The sequence below is a fragment of the Zychaea mexicana genome (assembly GCF_025766255.1).
Source record: "Zychaea mexicana strain RSA 1403 chromosome Unknown BDB00scaffold_7, whole genome shotgun sequence".
Lineage (NCBI taxonomy): Eukaryota > Fungi > Mucoromycota > Mucoromycetes > Mucorales > Lichtheimiaceae > Zychaea > Zychaea mexicana.
Genome location: NW_026516670.1, coordinates 440,417 through 461,750, shown reverse-complemented (window position 1 = coordinate 461,750; position 21,334 = coordinate 440,417). Strand labels below are relative to the sequence as shown.

The window sequence follows — 21,334 nt, the reverse complement described above, 5'->3', positions numbered from 1 at the left end:
CTGAATTCTCAACCAAAATTTTAATTTTGGGTATTGCAGAATTCACAGATAATTGTTTTTCCATAAAAAATTTTTTAATTTTTTGTCTATCCGAAAAAAATAATTATTTTTTTCAAAGAAATTAAAAATTAATTAATCAATTTTTAATTTCGAAATGATATATCTTTTTAAAAAATTAAGTTTAAAGATTTTTATTTATTAATGATGCTCTCTACCTGCAGAACTTGAAGAATTCGCTGTATCATTTGGAGAAAAAGTGAGGAAATTTTGTCACAGTACCCCGAATCAGAATATTGAATTAACCTTTTTCCTTTTCTCTTGCTTTTACTAGAACAACTTATGTGATATTTACGATTATGCCAACTCGTACAAAGTCGACTTACAGCAGGCAGACCTTTGTTAGATACGGTTATCAACAATACTGTCCGTGCGTTTACTGTTCCACAAATATTTTGACAAAGAGCATTCAGAGTCTGATCTCCTGAAGTGTGCATGGGAGTTTTTAGACAGCTGCTTTGACACATCTGAGTTTATTACTGCTATCAGGTATATATAAAAACATCTGGACTAAAAATAAATAGGAAGACGTATTCAAAACAATCAATAGTGGGGGAAACGCCAGCAAAGCGACATCAGAAGCTCAGAACCAAGAGCGCTCAATTGGTTCCGTGGAAGCCACTTCACATAAAAAAGTTGGCACAAAAGTTGACCTTTTGTACAAAGCACCGCTGATGGAGTTGGGCGCCATCGAAGCTGGTGCGTTTAATGATCGAAGCAGCACTAAATCAATTATGGAGTTGGGCATGAAATGCCTGAAAACATTGAAGGATATGCTGGTCGATCTTGAGCGCGCCAACTTCACTCAGCTACGTAACATGAGGACTTGTGGCTACATCCTTTCTGGTAGGTACAAACTAGTGGTGTAGCGAAACTCAAATAAGGTGGTTAAGGTCTGTTGCCTAGTTTGTTGGATAATATGCTTACATACATCTCTTCGAAACAAAATTGATAGGCCTTTATATGCAGTTTCTAATTGCTGATTGTCCAGAAGGATATGTATGCAGACTGACCAAGCTTGAGGACTGGGCACCATACCCCACTTGCAGAGAGAATTTTGTTTGCGACTTTTTTTATTTGCTGGAATTAGCGTGGGCCCGCAAAAGTATAAAGGAAGAAACTAGAGTTGCTGCAGTAACAAAGACAAACTGAAAGCACGCATCGTTTCATCCATCAACCATCCAACCAATTCTAAGCCATTCCTTCTACCATACCAAAAAGACGAACGCGAAAAAAAGAAAAGTCGATAGCGAACTCACCCTTGACGATCAACCCGCAACAGTTACAGATTAAGCCATACATAGGTTTTCTGTACATATTGAAATATTATATAATAACTGTATAGCGTATATCTGTGTCAAATCCTAACCCCAATTAGCATCAAAGTACCTCAAAATGATATTCCATAAAATTTTAGTAATAATGTTTAGCTCATGCAATATGCACTCATTTGGCTATACTCATATCTACAGTTGATTCTGCAAATTATGGATGATGCACAGCAGCCAGCCTTTTTTACATATCGTTTATGAGCACTTGCTGCAAAGTGAATAAGGTGTGTGTGATGAAAATGATATTCTCCTTCAAAGAACGATAATTATACGTCGGAAAGTCCTAGACCTAGTATAGGTATTGTGATGAAGCACTTCACATACAGAACTAGCTAAATACTATCCCCCGTTTGATGCGCCAATAAAACGAAAATGTACGGAACCCATAATATTACAAAACAATATATCTGCTGTTATATCACAGACGTCGGACCTGACATTGGGTAGCTACATACATTGTACAGTACTTATTCTCTCTCTTTATATATATATAATTACAAGATACTTGGCAGATCAGGCACTGAAGATAGCGTTACAACGTGTCTGTAACTTATTGTATGAGTGTGATGTATGTATCCTGCATGCATACGCTTGACAGCGCTTACTACTAGAAGTGCAGTTAAATTCCCGCCTTTTTTTAAGCTACATATGCATGCAGCGTCTTATCCGCGATACTGTAAGTTTATCGGCCACAGTTGTCCCCCGTTTTTGCAGTACTGTAGTGGTCTTCCATAAGAGAGTCTGCAAAAAGTGAGGACCTGCAAAAGACGAGGACGGCTTTAAGTGTGTTTAACTAAGTTTACCAGCAACGGGATTGCTTCCAAAAAAGCTGCAAAAAGTGTGGATGAAAATAAAGAAACAGGATTGACTGTATAATAAGTATACATTTGCCACTGTTTGCAGTAAGCTCACGTTTCTCACATCAAACTTTGGCATGTGCGGATCAGCTGCATTTGCAAGTAAGAGAAAGAAAAATCCAAAATCATAAACATAGAAACTACAAAGCACAGGTGCAAAGGATCCATTGTTTTCGTTTATTATTTACTAAGAGCATGGCGTCATGCCTTTTTCCCAAATACAAAATGCTTTTTATAGAAAGGAATGTTACCTTATGTCTTGTGTCTTCTAGCTATGAGTTCTCCAATTGATTTCGACACGCAACTACACAATTGCATTCGTCTCGCTCGTCCCAGCTAGGACATCCTCAAAAAAAGTGCTTGATAGTCACAAAGAGAAGCATACTGCCAAACGGGACTTACAACTTCTCTTCTCCAACCAGCACATTTAGTATATCTAAACCCCAGCAAACATCCACCTTAGTAACAATTTGTTTATCCCCAAACTGCTTCCTACTTCTCAAGAAGGCCTCAGCGTTACGTTGATGGTTGCCATAGAAAATACTCTGTCAGCCTTGACAATATGTGGAGCGGATCCACGATTTCCAAGACATCCTTGGAGTACTTGATACGTGTCTTGGTGCGGCTGCACTTGGTATGAGGCACGATGTATGACACATATTTCTTTCAGCAATGGGAAAAGGCGAAAGGCAAGAGGATGAGGAGGGTGACCACAATTTCGAAGAAAGTGCCAAATATAAGTAAGAACGACGTTGAAGGTCAACATGTTAAGGAAAGCCATACAATCCATGATTGATACCGGGGATGCAAGGAAATGACGTACTACTTATGTATCGGTAGCGCATAGCCGGAACGAGACAATAAGTGTGCTAAAGGGATTCAGGCTTGTATTAGACGTCTACATGCTTTCAATCAATCTTAAAATCCCTTGAATACGAGGTATGCGACATTGTTTCTTCATTCTCTTTATTGGTTTAAATCGACCGGCTTGCCTTACCTTATTCAAATTTGCAACATGTAGAGAAGCAAGAGGCAGTTAAAAGATATTTGCATGGCTCGAATACGAGTGGCAAATAATTATATCTACTTATTATATCGTGGTGTCAACAATATGATAGCAGCAACAGCTAGTGTTATCTACCCAGTTTTCATGCTACAGATGCTTTGGATGATCTATGCGGGGGACGAGAACAAGACGAAATGCGGACAATGTCAGTATCCCTGATGACGAGGATTACGCATACAAGACTGAATAAGCAGAAGCTATAAGTAGAACAAGGAGAAAAAGGAAGAACACCAACCGCGACAAAAAGTTGGAGTTCGCCAAGTATCGAATCAACTCGACAAAAGATTTAATAATGGTGTGCCTAGCGCTTGATATTGTTACTACTGTACACGTAATAAATTGTTTCATGTCTGTCCTAGCCGTTCTGAAGGCAGTCCTTCAATTCATTTATGCTAATCGCTGCAGCCTAGTTACAAAGGAGCGAGTAATAGATATATCGCAAGCAAAAAACCTCCAGGAGGACGGAATCGAAATAATACAAGGTACTGTTATCGTATACATTGAACTTGGGTAATACAACTTTATCGTGAAACTCAACCCCATTGGTTTAGCTAACTCTATACTAGGATCGGTCGGATACAAGGATTCTATTCGAGAGACATGCCCATCAAGTACTTGCTATACAGCTCAGTCCACCATCAATATGCGAGATACTTACGCGACACAAAAGCTGGTGCGCTTCTGATCCCTACACGGTTACTCATGTCGGACGTGAAGAAACCATCAGTTAAACAGGAACATGTGCCCGCCCAATTTGCGTACGAGGAGACCAAAAAGAAATGGTGGAAGCAACAGTAAGCAAGTAACAATCCAAAAATGACCTTCAAATGGAGAATGCGACTGCAAAGCTTAAGCTCAAAGGAGTTGAAGAAGAGCTATCGACACTAAAAGCCAAGTTGGCAGCGCAAAAGAAAGCTTATCAACAAGCAAGTAGTCGCCGAAAACGTGCAAAAAAGAAGTTTCCGTCAAGCCATGGCGAAGACAAGTTAATTGTTGAAGCACCGTGTCCATATGAGGAGGCAAAGTGTCCATGCTTTGCATTAACTCAGACGATACCGTACCAATTTCTTTTGTTTTTTTATAATGCTTTTGTAAGCTTTTTAGACGCTTTCGAAGGCTTCAATTAGCATCAATTACAATCTGGGGTTTTTGACGCTACAAGTATCGATTACAAAGTGCACATACGAGTTTTGATGAAGATGTCATCATAATCTTGGTTCCTAGCAAAACGTTTCTGATATACAGTTGCTCATCGCCTCAATGAAGCGAATTCAAAAACGTAAAATCTGTCAGCTCGAGGAAGCCAGAGTCTACTAACAGCGCCGAGCTTAGCTCGACTAGTAAGCACGATAGTATTATCGGGCCCGGTGCCACCGCCCTCACTACCTACGACATAGCATTTCACATACACCTGCGCAATTTGTAGCAGCACCGACAGCATAAGGACGCACTGTCGAGTGCCTCATGATTTTCCACGGACCAAAGTGTAAACATACAGACGACGACGAGAGCGGTGCGAAAATTGAAGAGTAGGGACATTCTTTCACTGAGCTCAAATAGCACCATCATGCTCTAAGTAAGATAACATTTATATCGATCTACTCACGTCGATATATTGTTGCTAAAGAATTCAGCTCTAATCGTACAAAAGAAACAATTTGATAGGTTGTATGCTATAAACATGTGATCCCATAGTATTTGGATGTTGATAACGACGAATGAGTCAAAGATATACTTGGAGATGACAAAAATTCATGCAAACTGAACAGTGAGGCATCCTTCTGCCAACCAAGAACGGGCCGATTCCGGGTGGCTTGGTAGAAAAATTTCTTTTGATATAGGTTCCCAGCGTGCACCATCTTTAAAACCTTCTCCTTCTTTGCTGCTTGACTTAGTCACCGCTGGTACGTTGCATTAAAGAAAACAAATGCTCAATGCAAGCTTTACGAACAGCAATTAACTAAGATTACTAAACCGTTCTTAGGGATATTTACGAAACAATGTCTTACGTCGTAAGTTTTGATGGCCGTCAACAATTTGCATATTAAAAAAAATGATGGCACCTCTACGTCGAAAACCGGCATTCTGACATATATGTATATACGCGATTTAATTGGCAATAGGCTAAGAACTCTACTCAGAAACCTGGCCTTGAGGAACAGGCTCAGCCCAAGATCCACCGTATCCGTATTACGTTGACCTCGCGCAACGTCAAGAACTTGGAAAAGGGTAAGGAATTTAAAGACAAGACAGACTGGGATCTGTTTACTAGAACTGTTGACTAATCTGCATTTTTGCTCGATCGTTAGTGTCGGCTGACCTGATCCAACGCGCCAAGGACAAGCAGCTCAAGGTCAAGGGACCTGTCCGTCTTCCCACCAAGGTCCTCCGTATCACCACCCGCAAGTCTCCTTGTGGTAACGGTTCGGAGACCTTCGACAAGTTCGAAATGAGAATCCACAAGCGCTTGATCGACTTGCACTCGCCCTCCGAGATTGTCAAGCAGATCACTTCCATCTCCATTGAACCTGGTGTGGAGGTTGAGGTCACCATTGCCTAAATACTTTTTTTTTGTGCTTTAGCCCTCAGCGAGTATGTGCCATACGCGTACCCCTCTTTTTCTTTTTTTTGTAATAAAATTGAATACGGGTGCTGTTTGCCCTCATTCTCTACTTGTCAAACAAAACAAATACTGTGTTTTGAATGTGTAAATGTGCGTCTACATATTAGCTTCTACGCTGATAATAACTGGAAAGCGTGAGAAGACCACACTGTGCTAGACAGTAATGGCGGTGGCATTGAATTAATGCTCACAGATGATGGCGGCGGACATTTTTGAATGCCAAGTAAACTGGTCGCTCGTAGATTCCCGCAGCACATACACACTCTTTTCTCTCACCTCTTTCAAACTATGATGTACAGTGTTGATTCCCGTCTGATCCCGTCGATCGTATACTCGCTGTGCTAACAACATGCTCCTTGAACAGATTCAATATCGATGATCTCGTAGTGCACTTTCCCTATGACAAGATCTATCCCGAACAATACCAGTACATGTGCGATCTAAAGAAGGCGCTTGATGCGCAGGTACGCAGACTTTAACGACCAATATTGATCCCATTCGACTTAAAATCAAATACTTTGTAATTGTTATATAGGGTCACTGTGTGCTTGAAATGCCTTCTGGTACTGGTAAAACAGTATCACTTTTGTCGCTCATTGTAGCCTACCAAATGGTAAGATTTGGGGTCTTGGACGAAGGCAATCGCATAATCTCTCTTTGGATATACAGAAAAAGAAAGACGAGTTAAATCTCTTTTTTGCTTATTCTTAGCAACACCCGGAAGATCATCGTAAACTAGTATACTGTTCACGAACTGTTCCAGAAATTGAAAAGGCTTTGGCAGAGTTACGACAGTTGATGAAATACCGTAAAGAACAGGGACTTGAAGACGATTATTTTGGCGTTGGATTGACAAGTCGGAAAAACCTGTGCTTGCATCCTGTCGTATCGAGAGAGCGAAAAGGAAAAGTGGTGGACTCGAAATGCAGAAATATGACAGCTAGTTGGGTACGGGCAAAGGCAGGCAAAGGAAAAGGCGCCAACACCAATCCACAAGATTTGGAAATCGATTCTAATGTGGAACTATGCGACTTTTACGAGGTAAATAAATTCCGGTGTGAAGAGGCCAAGCAATGGAAAGAAGAAGATTCCCTTATAATAATAATAATATGTGGATGTGTATGAACTTTCGTGACTATTAGCAATTGGATGCCATGAATTCTCCAAACCCTATTCCCAAAGGCATTTATACACTTGCTGACTTGAAGGCGTATTGCGAGAAAATGAAATTCTGCCCTTACTATTTGGTTCGACGAGCAGTAAGTCATTTCTTTCTATGTGTTATTAGCAATTAAACAATATATCTTGTAGGGTATTCTCATGCTAATCATAAGGTGCTTGTATAAATAGATTCCGTTTGCAAACATCGTCATTTATTCATACCACTATATGCTTGATCCAAAAGTTGCTGAACTTGTGTCAAAAGAATTATCAAAAGATGCTATTGTTGTGTTTGATGAAGCCCACAATATTGGTAAATCTACTTTTAAATGGTCATGTTAAACATTTGATAAGTGTATGTGGTTGGCTAATAAAAATGTATGGTTTTAGACAATGTGTGTATTGAAGCACTCAGTATCGATTTAACGCGACCGATGCTTGACGCTGGTGCAAGAAGTATTACGATGCTGGCGGATAGAATCCAAGAGTACGTAGTGAAATATGCGTGATGATCTATCATTCAGCCAGGAGCAGCGACCTATACTTGACGGTGATAATGATGATTTCTTTTGCCTCGTTAGAATCAAAGAAACGGACGCAGAACGATTACGAAACGAATATTCAAAACTTGTGGAAGGTTTACGGGACGCAAGTGCAGCACGCGATGAAGACACATTTATGGCGAGTCCAGTACTCCCAGACGACTTGTTAAAAGAAGCAGTACCGGGAAACATTCGACGAGCGGAACACTTTGTAGCGTTTCTGCGAAGGTTCATTGAATATCTCAAAACCCGTATGCGCGTCATGCACGTTGTTGCGGAAACACCTGTCTCGTTTTTACAGCATCTAAAAGATGTAACCTATATCGAACGCAAGCCATTACGATTCTGTGCAGAGCGGCTTACGAGTCTTGTCCGTACGCTTGAATTGACCGATTTGGAGCATTATTCGAGTTTACAAAAGATCGCCTCGTTTGCAACCCTTGTTGCCACGTATGATAAAGGATTCATGTTGATCCTTGAGCCGTTTGAGACGGAAACAGCTACGATTCCCAATCCAGTCTTTCATTTCACGTAAGTGGGAGAAAAGTTATGTGGACTACCACGCTTCCTTTTTTTCCGAACTGACAACACATCTTTTCTGGGGTTGATTGATACTATTAGTTGCTTGGATGCGTCTATAGCTATTAAGCCGGTGTTTGAACGGTTTGGTACAGTGGTCATTACATCTGGAACATTATCACCGCTGGAAATGTACCCTAAGATGTTGAATTTCCAAGCTGTCGTTCAAGAAAGTTATGCCATGACGCTGACGCGAAACTGTTTCTTACCCATGGTGCGTATAACAATTACTGCCTACCATTCGATAATGCTCGTTGTTGCGAAGGAATAAAGAACAACTTTGAGTTTCTCTAATTTATCATTTTAATCAGGTTATCACTCGTGGCTCGGATCAAGTCGCTGTAAGCTCCAAATTTGAGGTTCGAAACGATCCAGCCGTTGTTCGCAACTTTGGTCAAATTATGGTGGAGTTTTCTAAAATTGTACCTGATGGTGTCGTTTGCTTCTTCCCAAGTTATTTGTACATGGAGCAAATTGTATCAATGTGGAATGATATGGTAATGCGATATTCTATGTCGTAGTAGGGTGTAGCTGTAGTAGTAGTAAATAACAAGACAAAATATTTTAGGGTATTCTAAACGAAGCATGGAAGCATAAGCTCATCTTTGTGGAGACTCCCGATGCCGCAGAGACTTCCATGGCACTTGCTAACTACAGAAAGGTAAGATAAACCAGCGTCATTGATTTCTTGTCACTAACTGTTTGTGGCAATGCTTATTCAAGGCCTGTGATAACGGACGTGGGGCTATTTTGCTGTCGGTGGCTCGTGGTAAGGTCTCTGAAGGTATCGATTTCGATCACAATTATGGCCGTGCTGTACTTATGTTTGGTATCCCATATCAATACACCGAGTCGAGAATCCTTAAGGTTGGTTAGAGCTCTGTTGTCGAATTTGAACAAGAGAAAGGAAAAGGATTAAAATAGGGTATGCACGACCGGATTACGGTACATTAGGCACGATTGGAATATTTACGGGATAACCATCACATCCGAGAAAACGATTTCTTGACCTTTGATGCCATGCGCCATGCAGCCCAGTGTGCTGGACGTGTATTACGAGGAAAGACGGATTATGGATTGATGGTGTTTGCAGATAAGGTATGGATACTTTCCAATGATGGATCCTTGCTCATAATATTTAAACAGTAAGACTCACTCTTTTGTCCTGATGAAAAATAGCGATTTGCCAGAGCAGATAAGCGATCCAAGTTACCCAAATGGATCAATCAATATGTTACGGATGCTTCTACCAATTTGTCAACGGATATGGCCCTTGTCATTGCCAAAAAGTTTCTAAGAACTATGGCGCAGCCTTTTGAAATGAACCAGTCAGGTGTATCTTTATGGACATTAAAAGACATCGAGGCACGACAAAAGACTACTGCGGCATAATGGTCATTGAAGACTGGTCAGGAAAACGCAATAGTTTTCGTTCATCTCCTTAATCATAGTTATAAAAGCAGTAAAAACACAATAACCAAAATAAAGTGAGTCATTTGGCGCAGCAGTAACGAAAATTAAGCGTGTAACCATCGCATCTCATGATTTCAGCCCAGAGCCCTTCACGCGAGGGCGGGGTGGTCGCCACGACCACCACCTGCAAAAGCCACTGACACGGGTCAGTCTGATCTTTTTGATGCGCCTGGTGTCTTTAAGTCTTCGCATCTCTGTTCGCAAGTACCCCTTACGCTCTTTTTGTAGAATGGCCAGTTCCTCTTCCCGGGTGCAGCCGAATTGGCATGCTCCATCTTCTGCTGAGAACAATTCTAATAAACCTGTTTTAAAATTATACAATTCGTTGACCAAAACCAAGGTATTGAAGACCCAGAGAAAGAAAGATCCTGCTCGAAGGTCAAATTGATCCTATGGAAAGACTAACCTTCTTCACGCTCTAAATTCAGACTGAATTCGTACCTAAACGTCCAGGTCACGTTAGCTGGTACAACTGCGGCCCTACCGTCTACGATGCAGCTCATATGGGTCACGCTAGGTAAAAGAAGGTGCAGCGACGACAACCGTTCAGTCGCATCTACAGAAGCAAAGAAAAAATATCTGACGGACTATTATCTATGTGTTATCAGAACTTACTTGAGTATGGATATTATCCGACGTGTCATGGAGTCATATTTTGGATATCAAGTTCAATTTGTCCAAAACGTTACAGATATTGATGATAAGGTAAAAAAGAACAAACTTAGCATATAACCAGCAGCGATATCTAATTCAAAAAAAAATTACATATTAGATCATTTTGCGAGCACGCCAACAATATTTGTTCAACAACCTTAAAAACTCGACGGAAAGCCTAAACAACGAACTTATTGAGAGAGTCGAGAAGTACTGGAACGACTATGCAACATCCAAACTCTCTGCCGTGAAAGGCGCTGCTTCTGAGGCGACATCCGATTGGACAGCTTTCGTTGCAATGATGACTCCCGAGGCATTGGCTAAGGCTGTCTTGGTCGATGAGAAGTTCAAAATGCATTTCACTGCTCTTGTAAGTCCTTGCGCTATGCGACCTAAGCTGTTATAGTGGTACATATACATACAGCTGCTAATGATCATTAATCACTATCACCCTATGTTAGCAAGCGTCTCGGGCTGCCATTGATGTTGCAAAGTGTGCATTAGCTCAGGGTAACAACGCCAAGCAGAGCGCAGAGGTTCTGTTGGATACGTCACAGGATATTGTCTCGTTAGCGTTGGATAAGACTGTACGTTATTACTCTAAGTATTGAACAATATTGCCACCAATTTAATCAAGCAATTGCTGATGAAATCGAGAAACTTTATCAGGAAGGAGAAGCAGTGACTGACTCCAAGATCTTCCGTGAACTGTCGTCGTATTGGGAAGATATGTACTTTAAGGATATGAAGGCATTGAATGTAAGTTAGAGCTAATTAAGAATGACAACAGATCCGAAGAAACCGAAAAGGAAACGATAAAGAGCCTTACAGATACTTTCTTCTAAAAGGTTCTTTCACCAAGTGTGAAAACACGTGTAAGCGAATTCGTTCCTGAAATTGTCACCTACGTCAAAAAGATCATTGCAAACGGATACGCATACGAAGCAGACGGCTCAGTTTATTTTGATACCGCACGCTTTGACGGACACGAAGGACACCACTATGCTAAACTCGAACCAAAGTCCAAGGGTGATATTGCTCTGATCGAAGATGGTGAGGGTTCGCTGGGCACTAAACTTCAAGGCAAGCGAAGCCAGAACGATTTTGCATTGTGGAAAGCATCTAAACCCGGAGAGCCCGTGTGGGATTCACCTTGGGGTAAGGGTCGACCTGGCTGGCATATTGAGTGCTCTGTCATGGCAAGCGCTGTGCTTGGCGACAATATGGATATCCACTCTGGCGGTGTCGATTTGGCATTCCCTCATCATGACAACGAATTGGCACAGTCGGAGGCGCATTACAACTGCCCACAATGGGTCAATTACTTCTTGCACGCCGGCCATTTGCATGTCGAAGGACAAAAGATGAGCAAGAGTCTGAAGAACTTTATCACAATTCAAGAAGCACTAAAGACATATTCGCCCCGCCAATTGCGTATCTTTTTCTTGGCCCACCAGTGGAACACCAAAATGGATTTCAAACAGTCGGGTATGCAGGAAGCTGTCGGCATGGAAACCACTATGAAGGTATGTTTTTCTCAATCTAGTATGTGGTTTGTATGTGCAAATGGATATAAAACTAATTGACTTTGGTGGTTCGTCTTCAAAGAATTTGTTTGATAATGTGGCTGCATTGAGCGACCGTATTCGATCTGATGGATCCCGTGGCTCTACAATTTTGCCCAACGGTGACATTTCTCACCGCTGGAGAGATGATGAGAACGAACTCAGCACCTTGTAAGTTGAATTTTGCTACATAATGCGTAACACAAACTCTAAATTATTATCGCCGTCATTAGCTTCCAAGAACGTGTCGATGGTGTTCATTTTGCACTTTGCGACTCAATCAACACGCCTGTTGCCATGGATGAAATAATGTCTTTGATCAACCAGACCAACAAGTACCTTGTTAAGGGTGCTGCCTATGTAAACATTGATTTACTGGAAGATATTACTAGCTGGATTAGCCGAATGATGGAGGTATTTTGTCGCGTCTTCTCTATTATGGTAGAAAAAGCAAAATGTATTGAACTAGATTCTTGGCTAAAATAGATTTTTGGTGTCGAAATGGGTGACAATGCCAAATCCAACGCTGGTGCAGACGTAAGTATTCTCCTTCTACTTCTTCACAGGTGATTGAATCGCTGACATTAGCCGGACATATATAGAAAGAATTTTTAATGCAATGCCTGCGTACGCTATCATCATTCCGAGACAAGGTCCGACAACTTGCCCTCGACAAGAAAGATCCCAAGGAATATCTCAAACTCTCCGACGAACTTCGGGATGTCCAACTGGCAGAGCTTGGTGTTGCTTTAGACGATCAAAAAGGTAAAGAATCGTTCATCCTACGAACAGGATTATGGATATCCACAGTGGCTAACTAAATGCCTTATATAACCGTAGATGGCACTGCACTGGTAAAAATACTGACACCTGAAGAAGTCAAGAAGGCCCGTGACGAAAAGTTGGCTCAGCAAGCTGCTAAAGCTGCTCAGGCTGCTGCTGCCAAGGCCCAGCGACTGCAGAAAGGATGGGATCGATTGCAGAAGGGTAAAAAGTCCCCAGAGGACATTGAAAAGGAACGAAAACAGGAGAATCCTGAAATGTCCAAGAATCAAGTGAAAAAACTTGCCAAGGAGATGGATGTCCAGAAGGGACTGCATAGTGAATACCAAAAATACGAAGCATTCCTGAAAGAGTCTGGTGAGCCGGACAGTCTCGAAGGATACGAAGCATATCTCAAACACACGAAATAAAAACGGATGAATCTTTTTTGTAAATTACTTCAATGATAGAAAGAGGGAGAGAGAGAGAGAGACTATATATATTATACTATTTGTTTTCAAATTTACAAAAAAAGACAGGGTACTATTAGGAACTGAGTCTTTGTTACGAGTGAGTGAGGGAGGGAGTGGAGAGACAGATGATGTACTAAGGTATGGGACAAGAGTAAGGGAAAACTTAGTAGGAGAGAGAGAGAGAATGCGGATGATGCTTGAGTGTGATGATGTGTGGTATAAGTGAATCATCGAGATCGCCACTGGCTCGGTAAGGAACCAGCGATACGGCCTCTAAGTCCAGAAGGTACTGGCTGATGTGCTTGTGGTGGAGGTGGTGGTGGTAAGGTTTCTAAATTGATATTGTTGTTGTTGCTTTCGGAATTTCCTGTCATCCTTGCTGGAAGCTCGATAGCAGGGTCATTATCACCACGCTGTGCTGCTGCTGCTGCTGCTTCGTTGACTTGACGACGCATACTCCGTGGTAAACTTCGAGCCATCCATGATCGACTAAACTCTTCCGCTTGATCGGCTCGAATAGTTGGTCCAAACATGGTTCTAGGTGTGTGTGGTGACGGCGATGGGGTCGATGAAGTGCTGCTGCTGCCATTACCACCGAAAAAGCGTAGAGAAAAAGGCGAATTCGTACGGGATGGTAAAGACAAATGATCGGCTCCTATTTCGCGAGAAGAAGCTGTGTCCATTTCGATATCCGAAGTTGCTTTTGGGATGTCGAGTGAACAGTCGTATTTGCATAACGGACATGACGCGGACTTTATCGTAAGCCAAGGATCTAGCATACAGTAACGATTAAGTACTCTAGTTCTAGACAGACGTATCGAAACAGATGTGATACACGAGAAAGAACTACAGATTACCTATACACTCGCAGTGATACTCATGACCGCATGGCAGCTTGCGCACAGAGTCACCGGAAGAAAACCCATCCAAGCAGATAACACAAGAATCATCGTCGACATGGGCGAGGTGCTCCGAAAGATCTGTCGAAGGACACGTCCGCTGGTGTTGTGGAGCTTGTGGTGTTGGTATTGGGGATGACGGCGTTGGAAAAGTGCTACCTTCTGCAATGGATTCCTGATGTTGTTGTGGTTGTTCAAACGATATTATTGTAGCATCGTTCGTAGTCTTTTGATCGACTGATGTTGCAAGAGCCGCTGCGTTTCGTAGCGCTTTGCCAGAACGAGTAGAACGTACAGATTGGGAGGAATTCCGCCGCTGAGTAGCAACAGCGATGGGTGAATCTGGTTGTATGCTGTTGTTGTTGTTGTTGTTGTTGTTGTCATTGTTAATATTGATATCGGTTGTGGCTCCAATGGTACGTGTTGGAAACAAGGTTAGCATGGATGCGTCGATCACCTTCTTTTCTGAATTGACTTGGAACGCTTGCGGAAACGGGGGTGGCAATAGTCCGTTTTCATACAAGAGTCGTTGTCGACGACGAATACGCCATAAATGATAATGCATGCCCACTAGATAGTGATAAATTAAATGGGTGGGAGTTAAGTTTTTTTTTTCAAGTTGGATTGACCCTGCATAATATGCAAGGTAATTATAACAATAACGATGGTTTGTTTCTTTGTTGCCGGTCTCCTATGTATGTATCATTTCCTCCTTTTTTTGAACACCTTCAAAGCACCCGCGCACCCATTTTTCACTCTCCATAAAAAAAGGACTAGTCCTCTTACCAGATGCTAAGAAGCTTACTGCAAGTAAAGCAACGACTACAATAAGTGTAAATTCCCATGCGCTCGGAAACCCGCCTACTGCAGGATACAACACGACTTTGATCGCCTTCTGATACGATACATTATTAGCGCCATCCTGGTTGACATGTACCTCTTGTTGTAGTTTGCGCAATAAATCAACACCTATATCCAGGTCGACATAGTAAGCGACGATGCTAATATTTCCGGGCGGAATGTTCTATATCGAAAAGCGACAAAATTTGAGTTTTCTGGAAAACACATTATATTCTTGTGTAGTACTTGGCGCTCAGCTCTATCCACTCTCAAAAGCGCATGCCCAGCGTAAACCACGACAGATATCGTGGGAGTCTGTGCATTCTTGGAAGAGGTCCATCTACTTGGAGCTATAAAGTGGTGTTCACTATTACCATGATGCCCGCCCGAGGATCCTTTTCAAAAGGTATCTGGTCGTAAATGATGACCCCTACTGCGCCATCCATTTGCGAATATATAACTTTATCTGCAAAAGAGCAATTGCCGCGTCGAACAAGGGCGATTTTTCGTTGGTCGGTCAACAATGGTGGTGCAGGCGTATCCGAGCTATTTTCGAGTTCACAGGATAGACCACGATCGTATAATATGCCCTATTATTGCCATTTCAATAAGATCATATTAGACTGCATATCATAGGAAGGAGGAAGAGCGCAGCGAGCTGCATATCAATCGCATTGAGTATTTCAGATAATAAGAAACAACAGAACGAAAAAACGTTACTGAGAGTCCAGACGAGTCGGGTTGGGTCAGGTTCGTATTAGGCACAATGTTTTGTTTGTAATTTTGTGGTTCAATGGCAGAATCAACTGCGTCAATGGATGAGGTGTTGGAGAACAGCGTGACAGAAGCTACAAGGTTGATTGGGAGATAGTTGGTATAAGCATTTTTTTGTTCCAGGTACCTCATGGTTTTTGCGCATGTCCCTTCCGCTATTTATCCTTTTCTTCCATGTTCTCGCTGATAGCTGAGAAAGGAGCGAGCGATATAGCAACAAAGTACCTGCAGAAATGTACGGATTACTGCTGGAAAAGAGACTGGCATGGACTGTACAAAGGCATTGTAACAAGCAGATCAGCCGAAGAAGCATTATCAACGACGGCGACGGGATAAAAGAGGACGGGAAGAGAGAAGTGCTTGCTGTTTCGGACTGAACTCGGCAGCCGAAAAAATATATATAAAAAAAAGGACGCCCATTATGGTCAATTTTATTTTTGCTTTGGGCGACTACTACTGCTCGCACATTGTTCACTGCATACAACAAGGAAGGAGGAGCAGATAGTGATGCAACAAGTGATCATCCTTGCTTTTCAACTATGGTGCAGGAATAAAGAGGCCGCCTTTAAAACCAGGCTTTTATCTTGCAGGCACGCTAATTGTGCTACATGTGCGTACACTGATTAAGCCTTGCTGCGTCTGTTGCTATTGCCAATAGCAATAATTACTGGATCATGACAACTTCTCACTGGGCTTTTCCTTTTCCGTTTGAAGTCATTTACCTGTCAGCCTTTCATGATTGTGCCTGAAAGCACAAGCTCGTGTAGGGACGCCCATCCCACTGCCGCCTTCACTTGCAGTAGGGACGGATCAACATGAAAAACGCTTCTTTGTCTTTCGGCCTGGAACACAACCCCATTGTGCATCAAAAAAAGAACCGTTGTGTGTAACACAAGCCCTGTTTTTTTGAAATACAGCGAGACCATCTTATTTTTAAGCAAGCGACGTGGCAGATACTCAAGGACGCGTGCATAAGAGAAAGAAGGAAAAAGAGAACAGGCCGCTTGCGTTTTTCTTTTTTTTGAATTTTTCTGTTGCCATTGGAATCGAATGCCAGCAGCATATGTCTATCCAACCTTGGACGACGAACCGCTCGTACCCATAACCACGACGAGTGAAAATAGTAGACACACTACTGTCAGCACTGATCATCCAGGAACTGCCTTCTCCACATCTGTCATGGATCCTTCAATTACTGCTGCCACTACCCAACGGCGGAAAGAAGTACCTCTTGCCGACGATGAAAAGGAAGAGCTCGAGCTTGACTCGCTTGGCAAAAACAAAGAGTCAAATACCAACGAAAATTACAATGACGACGCGACAACTGCAACGACGACGACAACAAGTCAGCCAGAAACACTCCACAAAGAAGATCTCGGCAACTTCATCCTACTTGTCATTTTATGTATGTGCTCTCCCTGGTTTGCTATCTTTAACAAAAAAATTCTCTTAACGCGAAACATTTCTCTGTGTGCTGGGGAAGATAGATCTACTTCAAGGTGTACCTGTGGGTCTCTCATTCGGATCGATTCCATTTCTCCTCAAGGAGCAAATGTCATACTCGCAGATCGCCGTGTTTTCTTTATCGTCGTGGCCATACTCCTTGAAATTCCTATGGTCACCAATCGTAGATGCACTTTACTCACCCACCGTGGGACGCCGAAAATCATGGATCATACCTATCCAAATCATGACCGGCTTTCTTTTCTTGTTGCTCGGTCAGAACATTGATGCCTTAATGGAAGCCGAGCATATCCCGATCTACTATCTCACCTGTGCATTTTTTATCACGATCTTTTTCTGTGCTACTCAGGATATTGCTGTCGATGGCTGGGCTTTGACGCTTCTGTCTAAAGACAGCCTTTCTTATGCGTCCACCGCTCAAACCATTGGTCTCAACACAGGCTACTTTCTATCGTTTACGGTGTTTCTGGCTTTAAGCTCGCCCGAATTTAGCAACAAGTATATTTGGTCCGAGCCCCAGCAGTATGGAATTTTAAGATTGGGTGCCTACATGAAGTTCTGGGCGTTCATGTACTTTGCTGTGACCGCTTGGCTTATTTTTATGAAAAAAGAGGTAATGGATATAACGAGGCACTGATGATTTTGAGTAAAAAAGAACACACAGAGAGAGAGAGAAACGAAAGGAGACTATGTCTTTATTATACCTATACCTTGCACATACCGTATCTATCTATTGACTAGATTCCTATTTCTTCAACTAGACACCTTCTCATACCGATGAAGACCAGCTGGGTATCAGAGGAGTATATACGACAATCTGGAAAATATGCAAACTGCCACGTAAGTTCAACTACATTGAAGAGACCCAAACTTTAATACAACATGAGACGACAAGGGTTATGCTTACAAATCGTTCTTGTGTGCATCTGCAGACCTGCGATCGTTCATCTTGGTGCTATTGACAGCAAAAATTGGGTTCATCTGTCATGAGGCGGTGACGTCTCTGAAGCTTCTTGAAAAGGGATTTTCCAAGGAAGATTTGGCCTTATCAGTTCTACTGGATTTTCCTCTCCAGATCTTTTTTGGTTATTATGCAGCAAAGTGGTCAAACGGACCCCGACCATTAAAGCCGGTAAGCCTTGATATTACTTGATTTCTGTTTTGCCCTATTACCGCACTGGCGTGTCTCAGTAACTTACTCTCTTGTATATCTTGCAAGTGGTTATATGCATTCTATGGGCGCCTCCTGTTTTCAGCAGTAGGGATGCTGGTTGTCGCTTGCTATCCACAGGAGAAAGACATTGGCTACTTTTATTTTGGCGTTATTATGGGCTCGACGGTCTTGGGCTCATTCATGTCCACAGTTCAGTTTGTCAGCATTTCTGCCTTCATGACCAGTATTGCCGATCCGCTCATTGGTGGAACATACATGACGGTAAGAGAAACAAGCTTCTTCTATCTTTCCAACCTGCAAACCATATCAACAGTGTATACTTTTAAAATTAACTCCCGTCCTTTTTTCCTTTCAGCTCCTCAACACATTTAGTAACTTTGGTGGAACGTGGCCCAAATTTTTTGTACTGGAGGCAGTTGATCATTTCACAGAAGCTACCTGCTCTATACCAAACGCTGGTGGACAAGGTAATGTATTATATATCCTCTCAAGCGATGTTAGTCGAAAAAGGCTGCTTTGTTGGAACTAGCTGGGTGCTCATTGAATTCTCTGCTTTACATTATATTCAGAATTTTCATGTGTGGAAGAGAGTGGTGCTTCACTATGCAAGGAGCTTAATGGAACATGCGCAATCCAAAAGGATGGATATTATACTGTCGGTATAATTTGTGTTGCTATAGGGTTTGTGCTTCTTGTCGGTTATATTCGACCAATAATTCATCGTCTAGAAGGATTATCGAAACGAGCATGGAGAATTAGTCGGTAGTAATAGTTGATCGTTTAGTGGTTGGCATTTTAAATATATTCTTTTCTCTTCCTTTCATCCTCAACATCCTTTCTACTCCATTTCAATTCCGGACCTTGTTCTTATCAATACATTAAATATCTTAGTTATATCTGATAGAGAAGTAAGCCTTTAAACGCCATCTCTTAAGCTTTAAGACTTTGTGGTATTACTTTTCATTGCTATAATCCGAGTGTGGTTGTTCTCGTATGTTCATCAAATGACTTACCGATGACTGATGGGCACATAGGATAAGTAGCTAAAAACTGTCTATAGATCGCGACTGATTTGACATTATTACGTTTCACGTCAGTTTTTTTATGCATTTTATTAAGTGGCAAATACATATCAACAAATCACTCTCGTGTATGGGATCTACTACGTTGTGTCTCTTATAGTGACATCAGGATAAGTTTGTGTGGTTTTTTCATAATCCGTATGCATTGTTTGATACCATACACTGCAAATCATCCTCGCAGCAGCAATATAGCGCTATTCGCTACGATATACGCTTACTTGTAATATTCTTCTAAATTCAGGTACTTTAACACCATAAATCATTATTGAATTACACTGGAGCTGAAAGTATTCCAGACATTGTATCCAGTACGGACTACCATTAACATATTATGAAAAGGAGCGCATATCAATGAGATAGCTATCATCCGCGTATTTCAACAATAAAATGAACTTGCGTGGACGGACACTTTTTCTTATACTGATACTTAGCATTATTTCAAGTAGCGGGATTCTTAGCTGCATGTACTCCTTTTTTCAACATGCCAAGACGCACCAAAAATCTCACCAATGAGTTGACTACATAGAACGCGTTTATCATTCGTCAAGCGGTACTCACAAACTTTGATTTGCATCGCGGTACACGTAGATTCTGATACCATCGCCAATGTCAATTTAGAAGCGAACAACCATTAAGACAATCCACGTCAAAAAGCGCACGCAACAGCGATCCTTTACTACTACAACAGCTACATTTGGTGTTGGTTTGAAGGATGGAGGAAGTCGCAAACAATGTAGAGGACTAAAGTCGCTATTGCCACAGTGTCTCTTACGATAATTGAAAGAAAAGTTGACAATATAACTGTCTAGATGGACAACTAATCATGCTTAATAAAGAAAACTGAAAGTTTATGTGAGCTGGCGCGCACGCAATAAAAAAGGTTTAAATGACAACAGCATATGATCTTCTACTGTGCTCGAGTAGCGATGAGAGGTGACTTGTATCTACGGAAGTATATATAGCATAAAAGATTCTCTACCTAGTAAATAGCTTGACAAGTCGTGACTAATGTTCTTCTCATCTTGATTTTCATAGGCGGTCACCGTCTTCAACGTTCTTGTCGATAGGGACTTGTTGAAGAAGGTCTATCGAAGTGTCTTGTCGCTAGTGCCATGTCTACAAAGAAAAATCCTAAACCAATGTTCGGTATCGAAGAGCTACGGTTGACAATCCGGACAGCATCACGCAACATCGACGAGCATTAATCTCTATATGCACTGCAGATGTGCGCTCTTCAGCCGATTATTCTTTAATCGGGTGAATGAGTAAAAAGGCATCATTATATGCTGCATATCATTGTTATGTGTGCCTAAGTGACAACCTCTGCAACATTAAAATAAATGTTGACGTAGCAACGTAATCATCATTAAGGGTGCAAAGAGCAAATTGTACCTGTAGCTGCTTGTGAGTATTCACCTATGCACAATAAGGATGAGGTTATTGATTCCCTGTCTCGCATGAGGTTCTTCTCCTCTCTGCTGTCTGAAGACGTATAGTTCAACGCCCCTTTTTAAGTCAACATTGTATCGGGCATGCTGCAAGGTATGAGATCAATGCGCAACCGTGGTTCGATGGTCGGTCATGGCTATTGCACGTCAGAAAGTAGCATACGAATGCTCCTATAACGTTCCGGCTCCCGGATCGGTAAGCGGCAACTGCCTAACAGTAATGAAGAAAAGTAACAGAAGAATACTATATACTAACATGCATATTTATACAGCAGACGGCACTCGAGTGCCAATAACCGATGACATCTGGCTCTTCTGCGCGCCGAACGAACAAGAGCATGTGTATCAAAGCTGGTTTCCTTCGTATGTGAATGAATTATACTCACTTGCTTTAGCATTACTATAATGATGAATTGCGTAAGAGTCTCTGACTTGTTTTATGTACCACTCCTAGTACCATACTGCTACGTAGAGCATCTGCAACGTCGACATCAGAAAGTGTTGCGCGAA

General features: G+C 41.8%; 5 protein-coding genes across 5 annotated transcripts; 4 read left to right on the top strand and 1 right to left on the bottom strand.

Moving 5' to 3' along the window:
- Positions 1-5,195: 5,195 nt before the first annotated feature.
- BDB00DRAFT_802665 (40S ribosomal protein S20) lies at positions 5,196-6,001 on the top strand. Its single transcript, XM_053121966.1, has 3 exons — positions 5,196-5,323; positions 5,435-5,540; positions 5,621-6,001. Exons 1-3 carry the CDS (start codon positions 5,312-5,314, stop codon positions 5,869-5,871), a joined length of 369 nt encoding a protein of 122 aa, XP_052984198.1. The 5' UTR covers positions 5,196-5,311; the 3' UTR covers positions 5,872-6,001.
- Positions 6,002-6,222: 221 nt separating this feature from the next.
- BDB00DRAFT_868059 (uncharacterized protein) lies at positions 6,223-9,608 on the top strand (the record flags this gene model as incomplete). Its single annotated transcript, XM_053126416.1, has 14 exons — positions 6,223-6,227; positions 6,299-6,398; positions 6,470-6,547; positions 6,646-6,975; positions 7,077-7,193; positions 7,285-7,408; positions 7,486-7,582; positions 7,677-8,168; positions 8,259-8,430; positions 8,528-8,713; positions 8,785-8,877; positions 8,940-9,083; positions 9,171-9,314; positions 9,396-9,608. The coding sequence occupies 14 exons, from the start codon at positions 6,223-6,225 to the stop codon at positions 9,606-9,608; spliced, it is 2,295 nt and encodes a 764-aa protein (XP_052984197.1).
- A 310-nt stretch (positions 9,609-9,918) lies between these two features.
- Positions 9,919-13,392, top strand: BDB00DRAFT_916628 (tRNA synthetases class I (C) catalytic domain-containing protein; the record flags this gene model as incomplete). The annotated part of the gene is made up of 12 exons (XM_053128708.1): positions 9,919-10,029; positions 10,118-10,206; positions 10,298-10,394; positions 10,462-10,713; positions 10,805-10,930; positions 11,013-11,102; positions 11,192-11,869; positions 11,952-12,079; positions 12,142-12,322; positions 12,395-12,445; positions 12,511-12,673; positions 12,749-13,392. 12 exons carry the CDS (start codon positions 9,919-9,921, stop codon positions 13,099-13,101), a joined length of 2,319 nt encoding a protein of 772 aa, XP_052984196.1. The 3' UTR covers positions 13,102-13,392.
- A 597-nt stretch (positions 13,393-13,989) lies between these two features.
- BDB00DRAFT_755863 (uncharacterized protein) lies at positions 13,990-14,955 on the bottom strand (the record flags this gene model as incomplete). Its single annotated transcript, XM_053118862.1, has 3 exons — positions 13,990-14,112; positions 14,338-14,612; positions 14,829-14,955. Coding segments are annotated over 3 exons (525 nt in total), but the record flags the coding sequence as incomplete, so codon positions are not given.
- A 1,494-nt stretch (positions 14,956-16,449) lies between these two features.
- BDB00DRAFT_802639 (acetyl-coenzyme A transporter 1-domain-containing protein) lies at positions 16,450-19,200 on the top strand. Its single transcript, XM_053121965.1, has 7 exons — positions 16,450-17,061; positions 17,144-17,733; positions 17,882-17,960; positions 18,053-18,252; positions 18,340-18,555; positions 18,650-18,761; positions 18,864-19,200. Exons 1-7 carry the CDS (start codon positions 16,707-16,709, stop codon positions 19,058-19,060), a joined length of 1,749 nt encoding a protein of 582 aa, XP_052984194.1. The 5' UTR covers positions 16,450-16,706; the 3' UTR covers positions 19,061-19,200.
- Positions 19,201-21,334: the final 2,134 nt, after the last annotated feature.